Here is a 20,089-nt window from a genome sequence, read left to right as displayed (position 1 = left end):
TTCCCATTCCCTTCCCTTTCGTCGGGGCCCCGGGGGTCCGATTTTTCCTCCGTTCCCCGCTAATTGCACCATCGTGCCACCGTTAAACGCATTTGTGCTGTCCACTCCTGCTCATCGGCATCTCTCTGTTTTGGGCTTTCTGCTCTCTCTCTCTCTCTCTCCCACCTAGCTGCAGTGGTGGTAATGGTTCGCTCACACTCGTTCACCCTGTAGTGGCTTTCGCACTCCCTATACGGGAACATGGAACCGCATGTTTTGGCGCTTCTTCCCTATCCATGCACGCGAGAATGCGAACGAAAAATTCGCCGGGAACATTGTCAACAATTCGGCTAGGTTCTCCCCCTCCTTCCACCCATCAAAAGTGTCTAAACAGCCTACCAGTCCCATCAGACGCACCTTTGGGGACACTTTTTCACGCAACGGAAACGATGCGACAAAGCGTACTGCGTACTGGAGCGGGGGTTGGGGGGAGGAAGGAAGGGCACTGGACGTCCATTCTGGGATGGACGGTCGGCACGTAGAAGCTTTGCCGCTTAGCACCGTATCGATTCGCGTCGATCAAACATGAGCGCGCGTGGTGAAGGTCCCTCAAAGTGACCGGTACTTTGATACTGCCCTGCATCAACGAAGTACATTTACCGTAGCCTTACAAGCTGATTGAAGCATGGTGATGCGCCACATCTTCACTATTGTCTCAACTTTTGTTGCTGGGCCAGTCTTATTTTCGGGCCGGATGATTCATGCAGTGCGATGTACCTCAGCCATCATGAAGGATAGATCAATGTCGATCAATCGTTCAGAATTAGGGACGTTGGTCGGGGAGAGTTAGAAACAGTGGTACAAGCTTTTCAACATGGACAACTTTTTTGAACAATTAATAGTTTTATGGATACAATAAAATATTAACTTCAATTTTGAATAGAACTTGAAAAAAAAACATAATTACCCAATTGAATCAAATACTCCATTTCAATCGGCGGCCGGTTTTACAAGACAGGACCGTTACAAAATCTCCGTTCGTCCCTGGATCAAGGATTCTAACTACCCGACTACGTGGTAAAAATAAGTGTAGTAATCTAAAAAATATAGGAGCGGCCCGGTGGTGTATGTGATAAACGGCGCCGGTCCACACGGCAGGACCAGGGATCAAATCCCATTCGGACCGGTGTCCCTCCTTAGCAAGGACTACTGTCCGGCTACGCGGTAAAAATAAGTCTAGTAAGCCAGAAAAGACAGGCATGATCTTCAATGTCGTTAAAACCAACAGGAGAAAATAAAAAATCCATTTTTTTTGCTTTAAATTGGAAAAGCATTACTTTAAACAAAATTCTCCTTTTTGCATCACAATGGATATGGCAACATGAATTGATGAACAGATGGTTTTTATTTTAATTCATATACACTAACTACCACCAATTTCTAATCCTAAGTTAAAATAACAACGATTTATTATTGATGACTAACTTTTATATCTAATGACGCTTTATAAACCCCCAAACAAGCATTTCATTATGCTTTACATTATTCTCTTGTGGTGGCTCTGTTGGTTTAGTGAACCCGTTGTTTTCCACGGCACAGCCCGATAGCAAATCTCATCCGGACCGTTTCATCATACGCAGGATTCGACTATCCAACTTTCTACTGCAAACCTTTCACCTGGTCTCCTGATCTTGTGCAGTTTGGTTTATAAACTCCTTTTTAAAAGGCAAACATTCACCAGGTCTCCTGATCTTGTGCAGTTTGGTTTATAAACTCCTTTTTAAAAGGCAAACTTTCACCAGGTCTCCTGAGCTTGTGCAGTTTGGTTTAAAAACTCATCTTAAAAAGGCAAACCTTTCACCAGGTCTCCTGATCTAGTGCAGTTTGGTGTATAAACTCATCTTAAAAAGCCAAACTTTCACCAGCTCTCCTGATCTACTGCAGTTTGGTGTATAAACTCACCTTAAAAAGCCAAACTTTCACCTGGTCTCCTGGTCTTGTGCAGTTTGGTTTATAAACTCATCTTAAAAAACCAAACTTTAACCTGGTCTCCTGAACTTTTGCAATTTGGTTTAAAAACTCATCTTAAAAAGGCAAATTTCACCTGGTCTCCTGATCTTGTGCAGTTTGGTTTCTAAACTCATCTTAAAAAGCCAAACTTTCACCAGGTCTCCTAATCTTGTGCAGTTTGGTTTATAAACTCCTTTTTAAAAGTCAAACTTTCACCAGGTCTCCTGATCTTTTGCCGTTTGGTTTATAAAGTCATCTTAAAAAGGCAAGGACTATATCCGGCTATATAATATATGTGAGCGTATTAAACTATTTTGCAGATAGCTGCTAATCATAGAGATCATTAAGTAAATATAGAATATTATCGTATATTCCATGGAACACAACAAACAAAAATTGTAAATGATTAACCACTTATGAATATCACTGATAAAAAGTACACAAAATAATCTTCTTAGAACCACTTAATGACAATTTACAACAAACAGTAATAAAAGACGCACAGTTACTGAAATGTTTCGATTTCATCGCTAGCATCTCGCTGTTGTCATTGAGCAAACGATGCCTATCGAAGGATTACTAACCTTCGAATCATTCAACAAACCTTTACCGACTACTCTGCAGCCTTCGGTCCATGAAATCTTCCTTAGGTGGATTTTCCTAGCAGCTTTCATTCATCCTCGGTGTAAAATTTCACACCTTCATCTCAACGCGATATTCGCAACAAACGGGCACTAAGAAAATGCACCACGATCGGGATGCAGTCAGGTGTCCCGCGGGGGTACATAGCTGTGTACGGTTGTGCCAAGCCATACAAACAGCAACAAAACAGAGGAAATGCAATTGCACGATTGTCGTACACTGTTTGCACATTGTTTCCTTCGGCCCTGCTGCTTCCAGACAAACAAATTGTGTGCGCGTTGCAAGAAATGGGAAGATTTATCATTTATCTACTTCGCGTAGCTAGTAAAAAAAAACACATACAGCCAAAGGTACTTAACCAAACTTTCCCCCCGCCCGGTTTCTGCCGGTCCCGTCTTCCATCCCGCACGTAAAATGCCAACCCTTGCGGACGAGGTAAAAGTTGCTTGACGTCAGTCAGTTAGTGCCTTTTGACGTGGACATTCAAGCTTGCAGCAGCAGCAGCAGCAGCGGCGGCGGCAGGCGTGAGTCCTTCTTAGGTCCCAAGGGTCCACTCTTTCCCTAATTGCCATTTGCGTCCACGAGCGTTGACGTGTTGAGGGGGAAGTATTAGACGAACTCGATCGTGCACGTTCCTTGCGGTTGTTGTTTTTGATTTGATTTTGTTTTTTTGTCTTTCTTTCTTCTTGATGAAGTGTGCACAATAGCGCATTGTAGTACTTTTCTTTAGTTGCAATTAATCATCTCGCGATCGCACATGTGTTAGTATCGTACACCGAATGGACGGGGAGACTGGGTACTAAGCTACTATCAACGAATGTATGACGAATTGGAAATTTTACATGTGTAATGTGTATTTCATTAGATGACACTTTTTGCCGGCTACTTTCTCACGGGTGCAAAACAACGATCATATATGATCCATGATATTAGAATTACTCTAGTTATTAGCAATTTTTAACGAGTTCCTCTCAACCATGAGATTCGATGTTGACGTTTTTGAGGTTCGATTTTTATCGCACACCATATGACCGCTTCTTACCGTTACCCTCCACCATTGGTGGGATCCCCACCATGTATGTGCGCGTCATCGAGTAATCGTAAGTGAGTGAAGGCTAGTTTCAGTGCTGCCGGTTGGACATGGATATTATTTCCACCTAATCGAGCAGCGGAAGAGCTGAGAACGGTGTGAGTGTTTCGGATTTAGTTTTTCTTTTTTGTTGCTATCGCTCCATACTGCCCACAAATCCAATGTTCGTCACAGGTGATTCAAGGCGATTGGTAGATTGTCACACGGTAAACCTCCATTCCGGAGAAGTCGTGCATCGCGTTCTAACACTACGAGTACTAGCGTCAGATCTGCATTAGAAGCAGAATGGCCCACACACAAAAAAGAAACGAATCATGTCATAACGTTTAGTGGACACAGCGTTGTGCAGTGCAATGCAATGTGAGACTATCGACATTATTTTGGGACGGTTTAATTAGATGGGGATGAGTGGACGAAACTGATCGCAGGTTCTTGTTTGGGAACGGGCACCGATGCAATACATGATCAAAGATGTATCGCAAATCGCAATTATAAAATCTCATTTTACTGTTGTTCTTGAACCGTATGATCAGTGCAATCTTATGCTCTGTTTGCTCTGAAAAACTTAATCGGTTGTTTAGATATGAAACTCATCTCAAAATAAGACAGAAAACTATAACATTAGTAATGAAATGGAAATTTTTAATAAATTCCATTTGAATCCAATCAACTTTACCATTGATGCGTCACGGCAAGTGTGTCGCAGTATGCAAATCAACAATGTTTCACCTTTAAACAACGCATCAAACCAAGCTTTTTCCATTGATGCTTGATGATTGATCTTTTTTGGCAAAAAAAGGATACGCACACATTTTCTAACACTTCATCCAAATGATCTTCCACGTGCTTCAGTGTAGAAACATACTCATCCATCTATGTTCTTTTTCAGCGTGCAGATTCTGAAGTATGAAGTGGTTTTTATTTTTAAAATTAAAACCACAAAAAAAAACATTACAAAACAAATAATTACTTACTAAACGACCCGAAAGCCTTCCGATGAATGATAGCATACGTTATTTTTTTCCTGTCTTTGCAATAACATTTCTTGTCGTCTCCCGTTGGCACTGTTGTCTCGTAGATAGCAAACAACAGAACGTTATGAGTGGGATTACAGAGTTTGCACTTTGCGTCCATGGGAAGTTTGCACTTTGCGTAAGCGAGCACTTAACTAACAGTAACGAAAAAAAGGAGTAGCAGTCTGAGAGTAGTAATAAGGACAGGAAGTAGATTTCGCAATAAGGCGCACATTTTCTCAAAATAAGAAATTCACAATCAATCATGCTTTTATTTAAGTTTTGAGACAGAAAGTTTTTCATCTTTGAAAGCCATTTAAATGGTTTAAAGCTTTACACAAAATAAAATATTTATATGGTTTTAAATGAAATTCTTCGTACAACTTTTACTCTACGCATGATGATTTGAAACTAAACATAAAAAAATTAAGAACCGAAAGAAGCGTATCTTTTGTAATATAGAGAAGTATTTTTGATAAATTAAAGTTAAGTTATCAGGTCCCAATTATCCAGCGAGAAAATCAACCCATTCTTCTTCGCTAGCATGACTGGACAGTAAGATCAATTACGATCCTTCAGAAATCATCATATGTTTTGTGTTGCGCAATATTAAATAATAGCGACGAACATTCAAATCTAGCTTAACGAAGATAAAACTAACATTTTGTATATTTTTCATTTTTATTTAACAAGGAAATTAGTGTTCAAAACTTTCTTACCTAGTGAGCCTTCAAACCATTAAGAATCATTCATTAAGAATCAAACAAATCTTTTAAAGTTTATTGTGGTTTTGTTGTTGCATATGTGAAACAATGATTGTATGATTTAGAACTTCCAACATTCACACATTTAATGATCTGGTAGTTGTTTTAGACCACTAAATTAAAGATGATAATGTGCGACTACCTGTTTTGGCTCTCTCTATCTCTTTCTCTCTCTCCCTTTCTCTCTTTCTCTCTCTCTCTCTTCTTGGCTTAACGTCCCCTAAGGTCATGCCGGCCATATCTGGCTTACTAGACTTATTTTTACGACGTAGCCGGATAGTTAGCTACGCGGAGATGGTGAGGATGGGATTTCCAGGTCCTACCGTGTGGACCGGCGCTGTTTATCACATGCACCAGCGGACCCAGCGATGGGTGAATCTAGTTAAAATCCAGATTAATCTGGCAGACTTTACAAGTCACACACCAAACCCGTCCTAGGTTATAGCACCTTGCAAAGAAAATGTTTACACATAAGACCTACAAAGAAAGATACATTAAAAACAAGCCTAAAAAATTATGTGTACATTTTATTTAGTAAAAATACTAAATAAACTAAAAAAATTCAACAATTCCAAACAAACAACCTACGTTCCAGGAACAATTCTTTCAAAAAAAAAATATTCAACTGTAAAATTAAAAAAAAATCCGTCTTTTCAAAATCGTACCTCCGCAAGTATTTCGTTTCACATCCATTGCTATAGTATTTTCACCGGGTTGAATTATTTCAAACTCCCTCACCATTTGACAGCACGGATGAAAGACAAGTAATTTTATTGTTGTGAAAACAGTTGTGCGCAAATTGTGCGTGAATCTTATCGCATATTTCCAACCGTCCCGCCTTGGGATGTTATTGCAGCGGTCAGTCTGAGTTTGTATTGTACCAAACTTTCAAAATCATTTGTAATTTTTGCAAAAACAAAAAAAAAGCCGAAATACGGAGTTTATCTAAACGCTTGATTGTTTGTTTCCAGAATATAGAAGCAGTTTTAGTCATTAAACAGTGTTTTGGGTAGACTCAGCGCAATAAAACATGCATTTATAATAAATGCAGTTTCTGTAAGCCCTTTTGGTGTTTAGATCGGTTCGTCAAAAGTAAGCGGACGGTGTAGGTGTAAAAGTCCCACAAGTGCAATTAACCTCAATCGAAAACAGGCTCCAATTCCGATCATCCGAAACGGGTTCGACGTGAATCTCAATTTCATAAACGGTTCCTCCCAAGCACGATTGTTGCAATGGTGGTTGACCCCGATCTGCAGGAAGCGGAACCATCGTCACTGACAGCTGGACATGGACGGTCCGGTGTCGTTAAGTACGAGTAAAGTATTGTGCCAATATTTAACCATGATCATGCATCTTGATAAGCGAATGTGCTTTCTATACACCAGTGACAAACTTACCGTCTATCGTCTCAATTGTCCTTCTTCTTTTGTAGATTAGAATGGCAGACCATTATGACGATCGCAAACGAGACAAATCTGCTGCATTTAAGACAACTGGCCGTAGGAGGTGAACTACGCGCGTCACCATTTCGTAGCGTGTGCTGGGCCGTGTTTCTCGGTGTCTTGGAACGGCCGGGTTCAAAGAGCTGGCCCCAGCAACGGTACGAAGCACGAGCTCACTATCGCCGCCTTAAGGATCAGTTTGTACTGAACCCGCACCAGCAGACCACGGATGTGCGGGATGATCCGCTATCCCAATCGAAGCAAAGCCTCTGGAATCAACACTTTTGTGATCAGGAACTATGCGCTGTGATAAAGCAAGACGTCGTACGCACCTTTCCCGGGGTCGATTTCTTTCGCAAACCGACGATACAGGAATTGATGACTAACATACTTTTCTGCTACGCTCGACAATATCCTGCCATGTGCTACCGGCAGGGCATGCATGAAATATTAGCACCGCTAATATTTGTCATCCACAGTGACCAGCAAGCACTGGCACATATACAAGAACTACATCCGGACATTGAGTATGGTTCCCTTACATGATCCAAGAGCGATAGTATTCCAAGTTTTTAAATGCATCTGTTTTTTTTTTAATTTACAGTCGTAACCTTCTGACTATTCTGGACCCACAGTATCTAGAGGAGGATTCCTAGTAAGTGTATAAGGCAATCTTTTCCAAATGACCTGATCGATTAATCGTTTGAAACTTCATTTTTAGTGCACTATTCTCGGAAATTATGTCAAAGATTGAATCCTTCTATCGCATCACGGATGTTGTACCAACGGCCACTGGTTACTTCCCAGCGCAAACTCCCGGCAGTCCGATGAGTTCTAGCCCCGCTGGTACTAAACGAAAGCCGGAAGTTGAGGTAGTGGAACAGTTAAACTACATCAAGGATAAAATACTCATCAAGGAAGATCTCCATCTGCACAACCATCTACTGAAGCTCGACATACCGTTAGCCATTTTTGGCATGTAAGTTAATTGTCGTTTTGGGAACGATGGGGCTCTATACTGATTATTTCATTTCACTTCCAGCCGCTGGTTACGTTTGCTTTTTGGGCGTGAATTTGCATTGCAAGACTTGCTGCTACTGTGGGATGCAATATTCGGCGAAGGAGATGAGCTTGGTCTGATTAATTACATCGTCGTGGCTATGTTGATACGAATTAGAGATAAGTGTTAGTATCGTCTTATAGATTATTTGGCTTAGAAAAATAATGTTTTTTTTTTGTATTCCTACTTTCCAGTAATTTATAGTGACTACACAACCTGCCTTTCGTACCTGATGCGGTATCCTAGCAACGTCGACATAGCGCTCGTGATACGCCATGCGCTGCACATGAAATCTCCCAAAGTATACGAACGTCCGCCCGGTGCAATGATCTTCCTTTCGTCTCCAAAGCGTCAACCGCACCAGCAACCCCAGCCAGCAGTTGGGATGCGTTCGAAAACGGTCGAACTGTCGCAGATGAAGTATTCCACACTGCCCACCGTTCATCAGCGTCGTGCCCAGGTCGCTGTCGATGATCATCCACTGCAAAGCCGATCGTCGAGTGTTGCAAGCAAGGCTGACGAACATCACCGGGCCAGCTCACTGCCAAGGAACAGTGGTTCGATGCGGAAAGCAACGGCCGTCGAGCTGCGCCAAGCAGCTTGTCTAGCTACTAAAAAAGCGATCACGGATTCAACTCAACCGGACGTTCGTGATCCAACCGTAACGGACGGATACCGAGAGGATGTACGTTGTGTGTAGTTTAGGTTTGCAATCATCGTTGAGAGTTTTTAAAACGAAATTTTATCTCACTTTAAGGATCCTGAACTGCTTCGTATTGAGCTGCAAAATGCGTACAACATCATGTCCGTGGGCCGGGCCAAGCTGCTCCAGTATCTGACCGTGTTGCGACGCAACATTCGGCCAACCAATCCTCAAGGTGAGCTGCAGCAATCGCTTGAAGGGATAGAGGAAATTTGTTCATTGCTAAAACCTCGCTACGATACCGTGTTCCGCGTTCCGGCACCCATCGATGCCGCAACGGAAGCAAATGAGGAACCACAACAGGCCCGAAAACCGTTGCCGCTCCCCGGTGGTGCCAAATTGTTGTCCAGCGAGGAGCAACAAGCGAACAATGTCCAACGTACGCAAACGCCTCCGAATAGCTTAAACCTAACCCGATCGTACAACTACGATCTGGACTGTAGGCGAAATAGTGCATCACAGCCTAACATCACGCAATATGAAATTCCGGAAGATCGGTACAGCAAAATAGCGACCAAAAAGCTGGCCAACCGGAAGGAGGTAGAAATGAATGTGTTTACAAAAGATTTCTCCGACCGTCACCGGCGGATCGATGACAAGGATCTGCCCAGTACCAATCCGCTCGGCAACTCGGAAAGATCCGAATGACGATTCTGAATGGTGCATCTTGATTGTATAATGTTACACGTTTCGTTCAATGTAGTTTAACGAATGCGGCTTTTAAGAAAACTATAAAATCGTGACACTGCGCATTAAGCACATGCTAAAACTGTATGTATTATTATTGCAGAAAATTAGCAGAATATTATTCTTATTCTACAAGAAGAGTGTTTTATCTCAGCTAGTAGTGTGTCCATAGAACTGTCTCTCAACATAACGGTCAAAAGGACTACATTGACGCTGTATAGCAAAACCGATGTGATATACATGTACTGAAGGATGAAATAAATTCACAGCAGTAGATATTCCCGTTACAGTGGATAAGATTTATGTGTAGCAGTAGAACAAATGCGCTTATACATAATATGGTTAATTATAATCGTTTGTACAACAAACACATATTGATGAAAGAGCGCTGTACATTTGGGGTTTGCTAACAAAAATACAAGCTTCGGCCGCTTCAACATGTTTTATCACCTTTGATTTGATCCTTTGTTCCTCCTAATCATGAAATTCGACAAAATGTAACATGCGATTCGGAATATTTGTAATTATTTACACATGACATGTCATACTTGAAAAACTCGCGCACATTTGCATGGCAGAGTAAAGAAACAGGCGGCAAAATGTTAAGATTTTAAACAAAACAATCAGATCGTTTGAAAAAACAAAACAATAGGCTAAAGCTACAGTATATAGGTACATCAATATTACATATCTTTTCAGACATCACGGATTTTAAGCAACTGTTCGTCTAGCTGCCTTCATGGGTTTGTTCGAGTGTTTTGTGTCTTGTTTCTTCTGCACCGTAGGTGTACTACTTCGATACTCAGTATTTGATGTGATCTCATGCTTAAAGTGCTGCAGATTGTACAGAAATAGCCGTTTAACTAATTTGTCCTTGCATATCGGACATACTGCATGTTTGCCAATTTTCATGCACTTCTCGATGCAGCGTTTGCAAAACGAATGGCCACAGTTTACTATCACCGGAGAGTTGAAGTCTTCTAGACAAATGGGACATTCATCATCAGAAAAGCGTACATATCTCGGTGGTCCTACGGATAGGGGATAAAAGCAAACAGTAAGTTCAATGCAACTAGCAACAGTTTCGCGGTTATGAACTACCTTTGCTTCGCAGATTGTATTTGTGCAGAGAACAAAGCGTATCCGATGCTAAAAGTTCCATTCTTTCTGGTCCAGGATTCTGACTACCATACAGTTCCGCTTTCGGCTTCATCACAATTATCTACAATATAGTTTGTACAATGATTTTTAAACTCCGTTTGTTACGATCTCCAAATATTTCCTTGTGCCTCCTTAATTTACTGTCAGCTCCAAGCAAAAGGCGGTAATTTTGGAAATTATATTGACATTCGGTTGATGACAACTGGCTTGACAGCAATGTGTTTGCTAGCGCAGTGCTGGAAGCGTGAGGTACTTCCCCACAATCATACGAACTAGAAACAAAAAAAATGAATCCCACGTTAATGCTATCAGTCTTCAAAAACTGTGTAAAATTCTTCTGTTGTTGAAGAGTGATCTTATCACACAATTCACACAACTAGTGCAGTGCATACATCTATTTTTCGTAACTTCACGGCATCTTTTCGACTGATTTGGCAGCACTGGTCTGAACGCATGCAAACCTATTTGACATAGAAGGCCATCCGAAGTTTCACAGCAATTCGTCGTGAACGGGCAGTCAGATAGACGAAGAAGAACAATAATCTTCCCTTAACGGGAAGTTACCGCCTACGGATAAATTCTAGCCACTTTTCCTCAACATCATTTCCATCCTGTAAAACCCATATCACACATCAGCAGTGCAGAACGACCACGATGGCACATATATCCACCACCGAAAAGCCGCAGATGCAGCAAATCGATCTCAACACGCTAAATCTGCAGCAATTGACTCAGCTGAAAAATCAACTAGATCAGGTTGGACGATTGTTTGCCGGCCGTAACAGTTCGATTGTAATGTGATAGCTATGCTCTCGGTACTTTGGTTTTAGGAATTATCAATCTTTCAAGAATCGCTGAACAACATCAAGATGGCAAGATCGAAATACTCTGCTTCGAAGGAAGCTTTGGAACAGTTCAAAGAGGATTGGAACGATAAGCAAATTCTAGTACCATTGACGGGGTAAGACCGCAGCGCGTATCGTAGACCGTACGTATAGTTTGCTTTGTAATGATGTAATGTAAATTTCCATTCCACAGGAGCATGTACGTGCCCGGCACGATTAAGGATGCTAATAATGTCATCATTGAAATCGGTACCGGTTACTACGTAGAGAATGTGAGTATATGTTCATTGTAAATCGCAGGCATCTGAATGCTCAAATCTTTCGTTTGCCAGGATCTCGAAAGCGCGAAGGCCTTCTTCAAACGGCGTGTCGAATACGTTCAGGAGCAGCTAGAAAAGATCGAAACGATTGGCATCGAAAAGTCCAAAATCCGTGATACCATTCGCGAGGTAATGGAGAAGAAACTGGCCGTGTTTAGCAAAGAGCTGCAAAAGAAGCGCGATGGCGAATAGTCAGTGTCGACGAGACCCGTTCGTTAGATTAACATCGTGAAGTTCAGCTGTCCGTGTCTTGCAAAGGGACTTGGAAATCATAAAGCATAACCGATCAACCGCTAATCATGTAAGCAAACCAAAGCCCGATGGTTTATTTTTTCTTGGTATTTTCTGGTTCATATTCTTTCGTCGGGTATTTTCATTCTGTAAACTTTACACCGCGCCTTAGTTAAGCGTTGGAACCCGACGCTGCATTTACGCAATAATAAATTAACCAAACGAAACGAAACGAAAACCGTACGTAAAACGCGTCCTGCTTTACATGCACAGTCGCCTTTTTAAGGGCTTAACGTTTCCTTTAGCTCTCCTCCCTCCAATAATTCCTTGATGATATCCAGTCCCCCGATAAGCTCACCATTTACATAAACTTGCGGATAGGTAGGCCAGTTCGAAAACGTTTTCAGTCCTTGTCGTACAGCTTCATCAGTCAGTATATCAAACGTGTCGTACTCAACGCTGAAAGCAACACAACAATTGCATTTGAATAACAATGCCTTAGTGCAGCTGTTCCACAGTCACTTACCCGGTATCGTTAACGATCGCTATCAGCTGCTTGGAGAAACCACAGCGTGGGGTATTGCGATCGCCCTTCATAAAGATCATCACCTTGGAACGATTTATGAGCGCTTTCAGACGCTCCTCCAAATTGTCTGCTCCGTCGCCCGCTGTGCTTGTTGTTAGCGATGTGCCGGCATATTTTTTTGCCTTCTGCGTTAGGGTCCCCACATCTACGCCGTCGATACGATCGACAGCTTTTCCGTCGCGCAAAAACAGAACCGTCGGTACTGAATCGATCTGGTGCCGCATGGACAGCTCCGAGAGATCTTCCGCCGGTACATCTAGAAACTGTAGCGCTTTAAATTCCGTCTGTTTGGCTAGCTCGTTCATAACATCGCTGATTTGTTTACACTGTTCAGCCCATTCGGCTGAAAATAGCACCACCGACACCGTTGAGGCACTGTTGAAAAGAAATGATGAATGAATTCGACGTGCTTTAAACACCGTAACACCGCCAAACACACTACCCGATCAGCTGCTTGTACTGGTCTTCGGAAGTAATTTTTGTGATGGCCATCTTTCACGACAAAGAGCACTCTTTATTTCGGCGATAACCTTCCAGCCGACCGCAATGTTGAATGTAGTCCTTCTCTGCCCGATACCTGTTTTCGTTCTGTCAGTTGAGTTTTGATAATCGGTTTGCCCGGTGAAAATAAGACCATGTATCAATGAACACAATTCAAAATGTATCTAATTTTTATATCTTTTTCATTTTTCATTAGTTTAAAAATAAAAATAGTGTTATTTTGTGTTGAAAGCAACGGAAAATTTATATTACAACCAGTTTAATAATTTATTTTAGCAGTACCCCAATATTATTTCCGGAATCAAACCATATGTCACAACAAATTCGGTGGTATGTGTGTGTGATTGAAGGTGTTTATTTGTGCTATTTTTACTATATTTCCAACATTTTGTAATTGAATGATAAATTTTTAACTTCTTCAAACTTTTGATGTTACATTTTTTTCAACGGCCAACGATCACTTGTCAATCGTATAAAGTTCATTGAACTGTTCACTTTGATAATACGATTGCATAACAACATCGTAGATCATTCTCGGCACATTACCGCAGTTCCAGAGCGCCGGTCAAAGTGCATTATCGTTTGTGTACGAATTTTGCTCGTTAAATTTCCCATTCCTTCTACGAACGAAATGCTTAAGAACGCAGTCGCACTCGTAACCGGTGGTGCCTCGGGTCTTGGCCGTGCCACGGTGGAACGTTTTGCCCGCGCCGGGTATAATGTGCTGCTGTGCGATCTACCAACCTCCAAGGGTAACGACGTTGCCAAAGAGCTGGGAGAGAAGGTGGTGTACGTTCCGGTCGATGTGCTGTCTGAAAAGGATGTGAGTGGTGCACTGGAACTGGCGAAAAGTAAATTCGGCCGGTTGGATGTATCGGTTAACTGTGCCGGCATTGCGGTGGCCGTGAAGACGTACAACTTCAACAAGAAGGTAGCTCACAAGTTGGAAGATTTCCAGCGCGTTCTGCTGGTAAACACGGCCGGTACGTTTAACGTGATTCGTCTGTCGGCGGGATTGATGGGCGAGAATGAACCGAATGCTGATGGTCAGAGGGGCGTCATCGTGAATACAGCATCGGTAGCTGCTTACGATGGGCAGATTGGACAGGCGGCTTATTCCGCTTCCAAGGCGGCCGTCGTCGGTATGACGCTTCCGATCGCACGTGATCTCAGCACGCAGGGCATTCGGATAGTTACGGTCGCTCCTGGACTGTTCAATACGCCGATGTTACAAGCCTTGCCGGATAAGGTTCGTGCTTTCCTAGCCAAAACGGTACCATTCCCCCAACGTCTTGGTGAACCGGCTGAGTACGCTCAGCTGGTTCAGAACATCGTCGATAATCCTATGCTGAATGGGGAGGTCATTCGCTTGGATGGAGCACTACGCATGATGCCTTAACTGGAGAAGGACATTTTCGAAGAAGTGGTCTTGCTGTTCAATAACGGATGCATTTATTCAGTACCTCAAGAATGAGACGCAACGAAGTCTTCTAGTAAAGTATCGTCAAACGATAATTCCCCTTTTGTATTCATGTTTCGTATTTTGCTAATTTTAAAATAAAAGCAAACTTTCTTAAGCATCACAATTCGAACCATTCGAATACTGCTTTATTTCCATTTGCGCTTCATTTTTCAACCGCAGTGTCGTTACACGGAAAATGTTCTCGGACTAGTTTTTCACATTGTGGTACATTTTTTAGCTTATTTACTTTGGCATTAAAGCGTGTACCTTTTCCATTACCTTTTCCTTCCAGCAGACTACATATTTCTGGACCCAGTTTGGCAACATCCTCCGGTTTGCCCTGCAGAACGAGCTGCCCTTTTCCACTACCGTCCGTGTCGGCGTTCGTGAGAAAGAAAAAGCAATCGGGCAGCTTCACTACGCGAAGAAACGTATTGATGAAATCCGACTCCTGTCCATCGTTTCGATGAAGCAGAACGTACATCGGTGGGCCATTGGCCCGTAGTGCGTTTAACTTTTCCGCTTCAGCTGTGGCCAGCTCGGTAGTCAGCTTTTTAGCAGTACGCTGCGTAATTCGTACGGTAGTTTGTAGCTTCTTCGCCAGTTCAATGTGCGAAGAGGGGCCACCGTTTAAAAGCGTGTTCAGCTGAACCTCTCGATCGTAGCATTCCGTCAGTTTTCGAAGCACACGGCCTCCTACCAGGAAATGCACTAGACACTTTCCTTTCGCTTTCTCGACGCTAAGCAGCTTAATTGTTTGCAATTGGCTTAGATTACGAACGTGCGTTCCGCAACACATGTTACTTTCGATACCGGCTATCGTTACTACGCGTAAAGGGCCCGATACATCCTCCGGGAGGCCACGGGTTGCTCGCGTAACATCGGACTTCAGCGCCGGATCGTCCGGTTCGTACACGTTAACCTCGACGGGAGTGCAATCGACAATCAGCTGGTTGCATATGCTTTCCACCCTTTCGAGTTGCTCGCGGCCAATGTCCTTCGCATCGAGATCGATATACGAACTTTCCGTACCCAACCACCAGGACCTGGTGTTGTACTTGAACTCGCGGTCAAATATAGCTGTTATGAGGTGCTGGCCAGAATGTTGCTGCATATGATCAAACCGGCGAGACCATTCTACACGCTGTAGGACTTCCTCCCCGGCAGCAAACGGTGCACTATTATTCCCTTCGTCTTCTACAAAGTGGACGGCTATAGCTCCTTTGCGCACAACCGACGTTACTTTCCGACCTGCCACAAATCCATGGTCGGTAGGTTGCCCGCCACCTTCGGGGAACAAGATGGTATCTTCAAATACAACGTTGTAACCGCCTGCAGCGTTTTCGCAGGACACCACCTTTGTTCGAAATTCTTGCAAAAAGCTATCTTCTTGGCATTTAAAGACCATTTTACACAGTCTTCCAAACGTTTCCAATGCCGAACGTGAGCGCCGGCAAAGATCTATAAAAAGAATGACTTTTTAAAATGTCAACAACAACAATTGCCGGCTTCTACCACAATTTGTCACATGACGCTTTTGGTCAGCAGATTATTTTCTTGTGTATGTTTTCATTCTTCTTTTGTTAAAATTTCTCGATTGTATATGTAAAAACAGGAATCATAATTTACGAAATCCTTTTTTCCAATTTATTTTATCATTTTAAAATGTTTGAGTCGTTTTGGTGATACTTTTAAAATAGCCTTTTCACCGGGCCACTTCCTGTCAACCGTCACAACAGCTTGAACGTTTTGACAGGTGACGTTTGTGGAGTGCCAAATTTCTTTCTTTCTCGTGTTTTGCCTCAAGCAGATCGCTTGTACGGAAATCGGTGAAAATTACCGAAATTTGTTCATCCTAGCTCAATATGGACAAGACGTTTGTGCTCGCGCGCGTTACCAAGGTTCTGGGCCGTACCGGATCGCAGGGACAGTGTACCCAGGTGAAGGTGGAGTTCCTGAACGAGCAAAACCGACAGATCATCCGCAATGTAAAGGGTCCCGTCCGCGAGGGCGACATTCTGACCCTGCTGGAATCTGAACGTGAGGCAAGAAGACTCCGGTAAACATGCTCCAACTTCGCTATGCTTTCCACGGGTAGAACATTCTGCCGCCGCAAGGTAACACAAAACAAATGCCGTGATGTTGTACGATGCAGACAGGCAGAAAAGCGTCATTCTAATCACTGTTGTCTTTTTCTAGGTTATGTTTCCACTCTGTGTACGTCGGTACAACACAATCCGGCTGACGACGAAAACTTGATCGAGAAACCCGGTGGTTGCAACGAATGTATATCCGTAAAACTTCGTGTTAGTGGAAGTAAAGAATGAGAAGTGAAAGCTAATGAAATGTGAGTTTAGAAACATAACAACAAATCCGAAGATTGTTTATTTCGATTGTCGAGGTAACGGTGCATTAGGTATACTGATCGCTGAACTTCGTTTCCCTCAATAATGGTCAACACTGCGTTCAAAATTATGTGCTTTCTGTCCTGAGCCAGTGTTGGTTTTGTCATTGGTAACTCGGCATTTTTCTTGGATGTTCGAAGGTGCAAGTGTCGTAGATGCGAATGTGTCAAATAATAGATTTGTCACTGAATCAATGATCAAACGGCAAACGGTAAGTATTCTGTGTATATATACAGCATCTGGAAGAGGTTTTACACAGATATTTTATGTTCAAATATAAGTTCATTTGCTCAACTTCCTAGCTCAAAATCATCCTAGCTCAATTATGATTTTTATCGGCGATGGATGCTAAGATTACCTTTGTGAAAGAAATGTTAAGTACAGTTTAATGATCGTACATTGAATTAAGTATCTCACTCCCATGTGCTGTATACTAACATTCTAACATATTTCATAGAAAATAATTTTGGAACAATATCTTGTCCGAACTTGCGATACAAACGTGCTATGGAATCTGGAATCGTATAGCGCGTAATACTATCGTAACAAAGAAGTTAGTCAATAAAATTATAATTGTAGCGGCTCCTGACTTAAGGTTCTTCTAATATCAAATCTAGTCGGAGTTTGTCTATTGCCTGGCACTGTACATCTTCACGGCTATGGTTGACCTTTCGACTCTTTGAATAAGTAGAAATTACGCGTATCTATAGAAATTATAGAATACTTAATAGACAAAATAAAGAGATTTTGCTTGATCTTAACTAACATTCGCATACGAACTCTTCCCTAAATAAGCGATAAATGTACCTTCATATTGTTGCATAAATTTAAAATCCGTTGACATTCTATTGACAATAGAAAATCATTCTGACATACGTCTTTGACAACACGAATTCCGAGGCTTTTTTTGTTTGTCGTAATTTGAACGCCAGACGCCAGATAGTAGGCGCGAATTGAATCGGATAAACCATCATAAGCTTGGAATTTTCAATTTGAACTTACTACCTATTCCCGTTGTATCATAAGTTTGGTTGCTTTGAATATCCAATAGAAGTTCGTAGCGAAAGGATCGTGTGGTTCTGAAACATTGGCTTCCTGGCACCAAAAGTTAAACGTAAACAAAACCTTCTTCACTGCATAGATGGAGCCCGAAATAGTGGTGTAAGCATAGGTTTTTTCCTACTGTTGTTTAAGGGGTTTCCAATAAACATATGATTTACTGTTCCAGCCCTACTTCCGAAGACAAAGATTATTGCCATTTTTGTTTTGGTGCCGCAAATCTACATATTGTGTTTCCGCTTGTCCGGCCGGATTTGCTAAGCTTCATCGATAATATCATGGGTATCAGTATTACCCCGGAGGCATATGAATCGTTCAGCTTGTGCAGTGAATGTATTTCAACTTTGGATATGTTCATCAAATTCCGGAACAAATCTCGTTCACACTACGAAAAAGTGCGTGAAGCGAAAATTAGGAACCAAGCCGTGAAAAGGATGTTCCCAATACTACGCGATAATATGAGTCAATTTTCACCATTCCGTTCTTTGGTTGAACCGGCGAATAGGTTGGATATGAGCACCACTAATGATGGAGCGAATCCAAATGAATCATTGGAACAATCCACTTCAATGAATAGCAGTTTTCAGGGTGAAAACGACGACTGCACTGGAAGGTAAACAATTCGCTACCAGCTTTGTTGATGTATTGTGTTATTAAATTATTTCTTATTTCAGTGCTTGTAAAAGGAATTATACTCAACTAACGTATGATCTCGATCCTGAGTCTTCTGCTAAAAAGGTACGCATTCAAAACGGAACAAAGCACAAAACCAGATTCCATCATATAAGAGAGATTATGAATCGATTTAGAAATAACCGACTACAGATAAATAATGTATCAGCAACCTCGCCTGTTAGTAGCAGACAAAATGGGTTTCATTTTACAAACCATCAACCATTGTTAAATGACAACACATCTAAAAGCTACCCAATATCATGTAAACCTTGCGTGGTTGTAGTTAAAAAATTTCCCGCACATAACATTGATTTATGCAAATTATAGTTTATTAATTAAATCGTACAGTATAGCATATGTTGAGGTCAGTACAAAAAGCAGGTTCTCTCATTCTCTGTATTGATATAATTTTGTCGTGCGAATAAAGACCGAACCCACTAGAGGGATAAGCTTCACTTCTTCAGTGCTTCTAATAATTTAAAACTCGTACCATACCGTGCCTGTTCGTACTGCTTACGGTGTGCAATACTAGATTCGCGAATTTTCCTCCAATTCACTAGATGACCAGCAATTAACTCATCTTTAGTCAATGGCGATTTATCAATATCAAATTCATCTGCTGGATCACACTTTACCACAAGGAACGGCTCCATGTCCGTGGATGCCGGTCGAGGCATTTCTTTTATCTCCTGCAGCTCTCCATTAGCCAACTGCTTTACGATATCTGCATTTTGTTCTCGCTTAATGGCAGTGCGCGGTTTTGTGGTGGGAACGACCGTTTCTTCCAGCTTCTCCCGCGGATTGTTCTTCACCCAAGCGCGACACATCGGATAGAGTGGTGAATTTTCGCGGAAGCGGGCAACATCAATGCCGCGGTTAAACAGGTTTATGATGCACGGCTGATAAACGGGGGGAGACTCTATGCGCTTTCGTTTTACCTGCGCATCTTCTTCGCTATCCTCATAGCTACTGCTATCGTCCGACGATTTGGCGACGGTTTTTAATGCACCCTTGAGTCGGCCCCGTGCAAGAACGACATTCTGCAGCGCTTTGCCTAATGGACGAACGACATAATTAGACATGTTTTCGAAGATAGGGTCGATGATCTACTTACGCTTTTCATCCGAATTGATTAAACTTCTTCTTTTGGCTAGCATTTTTGCGAAACTTTAGTTCTGAACGGAAATAAGTAATTGTTTATGTTTCAGTCGAAGCACAAGCATCAAACAAGCTACATTTGACATATCACAGTGTTTCATTCCCATGGTGGTCCGTTATGACTGTCAGTGGGCCTTTCGGGCCCAATAATTTTATTGAATTAAACTATCTAATGGTGACGAAATTCATAAAATTTTCATTAATTTTTATGAAGTAATAAAAACAGGCCAATTAATGATGAACTGGATATTTCAATAACGTACAAATTATTCAAACGTCAACCACGATCAAAGCTT

The 20,089-nt window shown here is 42.0% G+C and overlaps 9 protein-coding genes across 10 annotated transcripts; 5 read left to right on the top strand and 4 right to left on the bottom strand.

Moving 5' to 3' along the window:
* The first annotated feature begins 6,130 nt into the window (after window positions 1-6,130).
* Window positions 6,131-9,827, top strand: LOC125775099 (TBC1 domain family member 5). Of its 2 annotated transcripts, XM_049445582.1 has the most exons (8): window positions 6,131-6,356; window positions 6,470-6,813; window positions 6,931-7,467; window positions 7,545-7,595; window positions 7,662-7,919; window positions 7,983-8,125; window positions 8,195-8,685; window positions 8,758-9,827. In XM_049445582.1, the coding sequence occupies exons 2-8, from the start codon at window positions 6,731-6,733 to the stop codon at window positions 9,349-9,351; spliced, it is 2,157 nt and encodes a 718-aa protein (XP_049301539.1). In that variant the 5' UTR covers window positions 6,131-6,356; window positions 6,470-6,730; the 3' UTR covers window positions 9,352-9,827. The 2 variants fall into 2 exon arrangements, with proteins under 2 accessions (XP_049301539.1, XP_049301538.1); XM_049445581.1 differs by having other exon boundaries at window positions 6,131-6,813.
* Window positions 9,828-9,831: 4 nt separating this feature from the next.
* On the bottom strand, window positions 9,832-10,795 carry LOC125775110 (nuclear factor 7, ovary-like). Its single transcript, XM_049445594.1, has 2 exons — window positions 10,492-10,795; window positions 9,832-10,421 (listed from the first exon to the last, which is right to left on the bottom strand). The coding sequence occupies exons 1-2, from the start codon at window positions 10,601-10,603 to the stop codon at window positions 10,102-10,104; spliced, it is 432 nt and encodes a 143-aa protein (XP_049301551.1). The 5' UTR covers window positions 10,604-10,795; the 3' UTR covers window positions 9,832-10,101.
* A 212-nt stretch (window positions 10,796-11,007) lies between these two features.
* On the top strand, window positions 11,008-12,190 carry LOC125775109 (probable prefoldin subunit 5). The gene is made up of 4 exons (XM_049445593.1): window positions 11,008-11,307; window positions 11,382-11,512; window positions 11,590-11,668; window positions 11,729-12,190. Exons 1-4 carry the CDS (start codon window positions 11,206-11,208, stop codon window positions 11,906-11,908), a joined length of 492 nt encoding a protein of 163 aa, XP_049301550.1. The 5' UTR covers window positions 11,008-11,205; the 3' UTR covers window positions 11,909-12,190.
* Window positions 12,019-13,145, bottom strand: LOC125775106 (glutaredoxin 3). The gene is made up of 3 exons (XM_049445590.1): window positions 12,976-13,145; window positions 12,474-12,908; window positions 12,019-12,406 (listed from the first exon to the last, which is right to left on the bottom strand). Exons 1-3 carry the CDS (start codon window positions 13,023-13,025, stop codon window positions 12,229-12,231), a joined length of 663 nt encoding a protein of 220 aa, XP_049301547.1. The 5' UTR covers window positions 13,026-13,145; the 3' UTR covers window positions 12,019-12,228.
* A 201-nt stretch (window positions 13,146-13,346) lies between these two features.
* On the top strand, window positions 13,347-14,620 carry LOC125775105 (3-hydroxyacyl-CoA dehydrogenase type-2). The gene has a single exon (XM_049445588.1). It carries the CDS (start codon window positions 13,666-13,668, stop codon window positions 14,431-14,433), a length of 768 nt encoding a protein of 255 aa, XP_049301545.1. The 5' UTR covers window positions 13,347-13,665; the 3' UTR covers window positions 14,434-14,620.
* On the bottom strand, window positions 14,604-15,978 carry LOC125775101 (alanyl-tRNA editing protein Aarsd1-A). Its single transcript, XM_049445584.1, has one exon. The coding sequence runs from the start codon at window positions 15,902-15,904 to the stop codon at window positions 14,660-14,662; it is 1,245 nt and encodes a 414-aa protein (XP_049301541.1). The 5' UTR covers window positions 15,905-15,978; the 3' UTR covers window positions 14,604-14,659.
* Window positions 15,979-16,257: 279 nt separating this feature from the next.
* On the top strand, window positions 16,258-16,842 carry LOC125775112 (40S ribosomal protein S28). The gene is made up of 2 exons (XM_049445597.1): window positions 16,258-16,613; window positions 16,696-16,842. The coding sequence occupies exon 1, from the start codon at window positions 16,362-16,364 to the stop codon at window positions 16,557-16,559; it is 198 nt and encodes a 65-aa protein (XP_049301554.1). The 5' UTR covers window positions 16,258-16,361; the 3' UTR covers window positions 16,560-16,613; window positions 16,696-16,842.
* A 711-nt stretch (window positions 16,843-17,553) lies between these two features.
* LOC125775104 (uncharacterized) lies at window positions 17,554-19,090 on the top strand. The gene is made up of 3 exons (XM_049445587.1): window positions 17,554-18,062; window positions 18,130-18,573; window positions 18,635-19,090. The coding sequence occupies exons 1-3, from the start codon at window positions 18,043-18,045 to the stop codon at window positions 18,960-18,962; spliced, it is 792 nt and encodes a 263-aa protein (XP_049301544.1). The 5' UTR covers window positions 17,554-18,042; the 3' UTR covers window positions 18,963-19,090.
* LOC125775107 (protein lin-37 homolog) lies at window positions 18,943-19,898 on the bottom strand. The gene is made up of 2 exons (XM_049445591.1): window positions 19,750-19,898; window positions 18,943-19,689 (listed from the first exon to the last, which is right to left on the bottom strand). The coding sequence occupies exons 1-2, from the start codon at window positions 19,790-19,792 to the stop codon at window positions 19,088-19,090; spliced, it is 645 nt and encodes a 214-aa protein (XP_049301548.1). The 5' UTR covers window positions 19,793-19,898; the 3' UTR covers window positions 18,943-19,087.
* Between the last annotated feature and the right edge of the window lie 191 nt (window positions 19,899-20,089).

The sequence above is a fragment of the Anopheles funestus genome, chromosome 2RL (assembly GCF_943734845.2).
Source record: "Anopheles funestus chromosome 2RL, idAnoFuneDA-416_04, whole genome shotgun sequence".
Lineage (NCBI taxonomy): Eukaryota > Metazoa > Arthropoda > Insecta > Diptera > Culicidae > Anopheles > Anopheles funestus.
Note: the sequence above shows the minus strand (reverse complement) of the source record. Positions and strands in the feature narration are given on the sequence as shown.

What these genes read in the sequence shown, in the direction of transcription:
- LOC125775099 (XM_049445582.1), top strand. Translation starts at nt 6,731, where the DNA reads ATGGTGGTTGACCCCGATCTGCAGGAAGCGGAACCATCGTCACTGACA. An exon ending in CCGTTAGCCATTTTTGGCAT is followed by an intron (nt 7,920 to 7,982) that starts GTAAGTTAATTG and finishes TTTCACTTCCAG; the next exon opens with CCGCTGGTTACGTTTGCTTT. An exon ending in CGGACGGATACCGAGAGGAT is followed by an intron (nt 8,686 to 8,757) that starts GTACGTTGTGTG and finishes TCTCACTTTAAG; the next exon opens with GATCCTGAACTGCTTCGTAT.
- LOC125775105 (XM_049445588.1), top strand. Translation starts at nt 13,666, where the DNA reads ATGCTTAAGAACGCAGTCGCACTCGTAACCGGTGGTGCCTCGGGTCTT.
- LOC125775112 (XM_049445597.1), top strand. Translation starts at nt 16,362, where the DNA reads ATGGACAAGACGTTTGTGCTCGCGCGCGTTACCAAGGTTCTGGGCCGT.
- LOC125775110 (XM_049445594.1), bottom strand. Translation starts at nt 10,603, where the DNA reads ATGAAGCCGAAAGCGGAACTGTATGGTAGTCAGAATCCTGGACCAGAA. An exon ending in ATACAATCTGCGAAGCAAAG is followed by an intron (nt 10,422 to 10,491) that starts GTAGTTCATAAC and finishes CCCTATCCGTAG; the next exon opens with GACCACCGAGATATGTACGC.
- LOC125775104 (XM_049445587.1), top strand. Translation starts at nt 18,043, where the DNA reads ATGGAGCCCGAAATAGTGGT. An exon ending in ATGGAGCCCGAAATAGTGGT is followed by an intron (nt 18,063 to 18,129) that starts GTAAGCATAGGT and finishes TTACTGTTCCAG; the next exon opens with CCCTACTTCCGAAGACAAAG. An exon ending in AACGACGACTGCACTGGAAG is followed by an intron (nt 18,574 to 18,634) that starts GTAAACAATTCG and finishes TTCTTATTTCAG; the next exon opens with TGCTTGTAAAAGGAATTATA.
- LOC125775106 (XM_049445590.1), bottom strand. Translation starts at nt 13,025, where the DNA reads ATGGCCATCACAAAAATTACTTCCGAAGACCAGTACAAGCAGCTGATC. An exon ending in CAGTACAAGCAGCTGATCGG is followed by an intron (nt 12,909 to 12,975) that starts GTAGTGTGTTTG and finishes TCTTTTCAACAG; the next exon opens with TGCCTCAACGGTGTCGGTGG. An exon ending in GCGATCGTTAACGATACCGG is followed by an intron (nt 12,407 to 12,473) that starts GTAAGTGACTGT and finishes TGTTGCTTTCAG; the next exon opens with CGTTGAGTACGACACGTTTG.
- LOC125775109 (XM_049445593.1), top strand. Translation starts at nt 11,206, where the DNA reads ATGGCACATATATCCACCACCGAAAAGCCGCAGATGCAGCAAATCGAT. An exon ending in TGAAAAATCAACTAGATCAG is followed by an intron (nt 11,308 to 11,381) that starts GTTGGACGATTG and finishes CTTTGGTTTTAG; the next exon opens with GAATTATCAATCTTTCAAGA. An exon ending in ATTCTAGTACCATTGACGGG is followed by an intron (nt 11,513 to 11,589) that starts GTAAGACCGCAG and finishes TCCATTCCACAG; the next exon opens with GAGCATGTACGTGCCCGGCA.
- LOC125775107 (XM_049445591.1), bottom strand. Translation starts at nt 19,792, where the DNA reads ATGCTAGCCAAAAGAAGAAGTTTAATCAATTCGGATGAAAAGC. An exon ending in AATCAATTCGGATGAAAAGC is followed by an intron (nt 19,690 to 19,749) that starts GTAAGTAGATCA and finishes TTCGTCCATTAG; the next exon opens with GCAAAGCGCTGCAGAATGTC.
- LOC125775101 (XM_049445584.1), bottom strand. Translation starts at nt 15,904, where the DNA reads ATGGTCTTTAAATGCCAAGAAGATAGCTTTTTGCAAGAATTTCGAACA.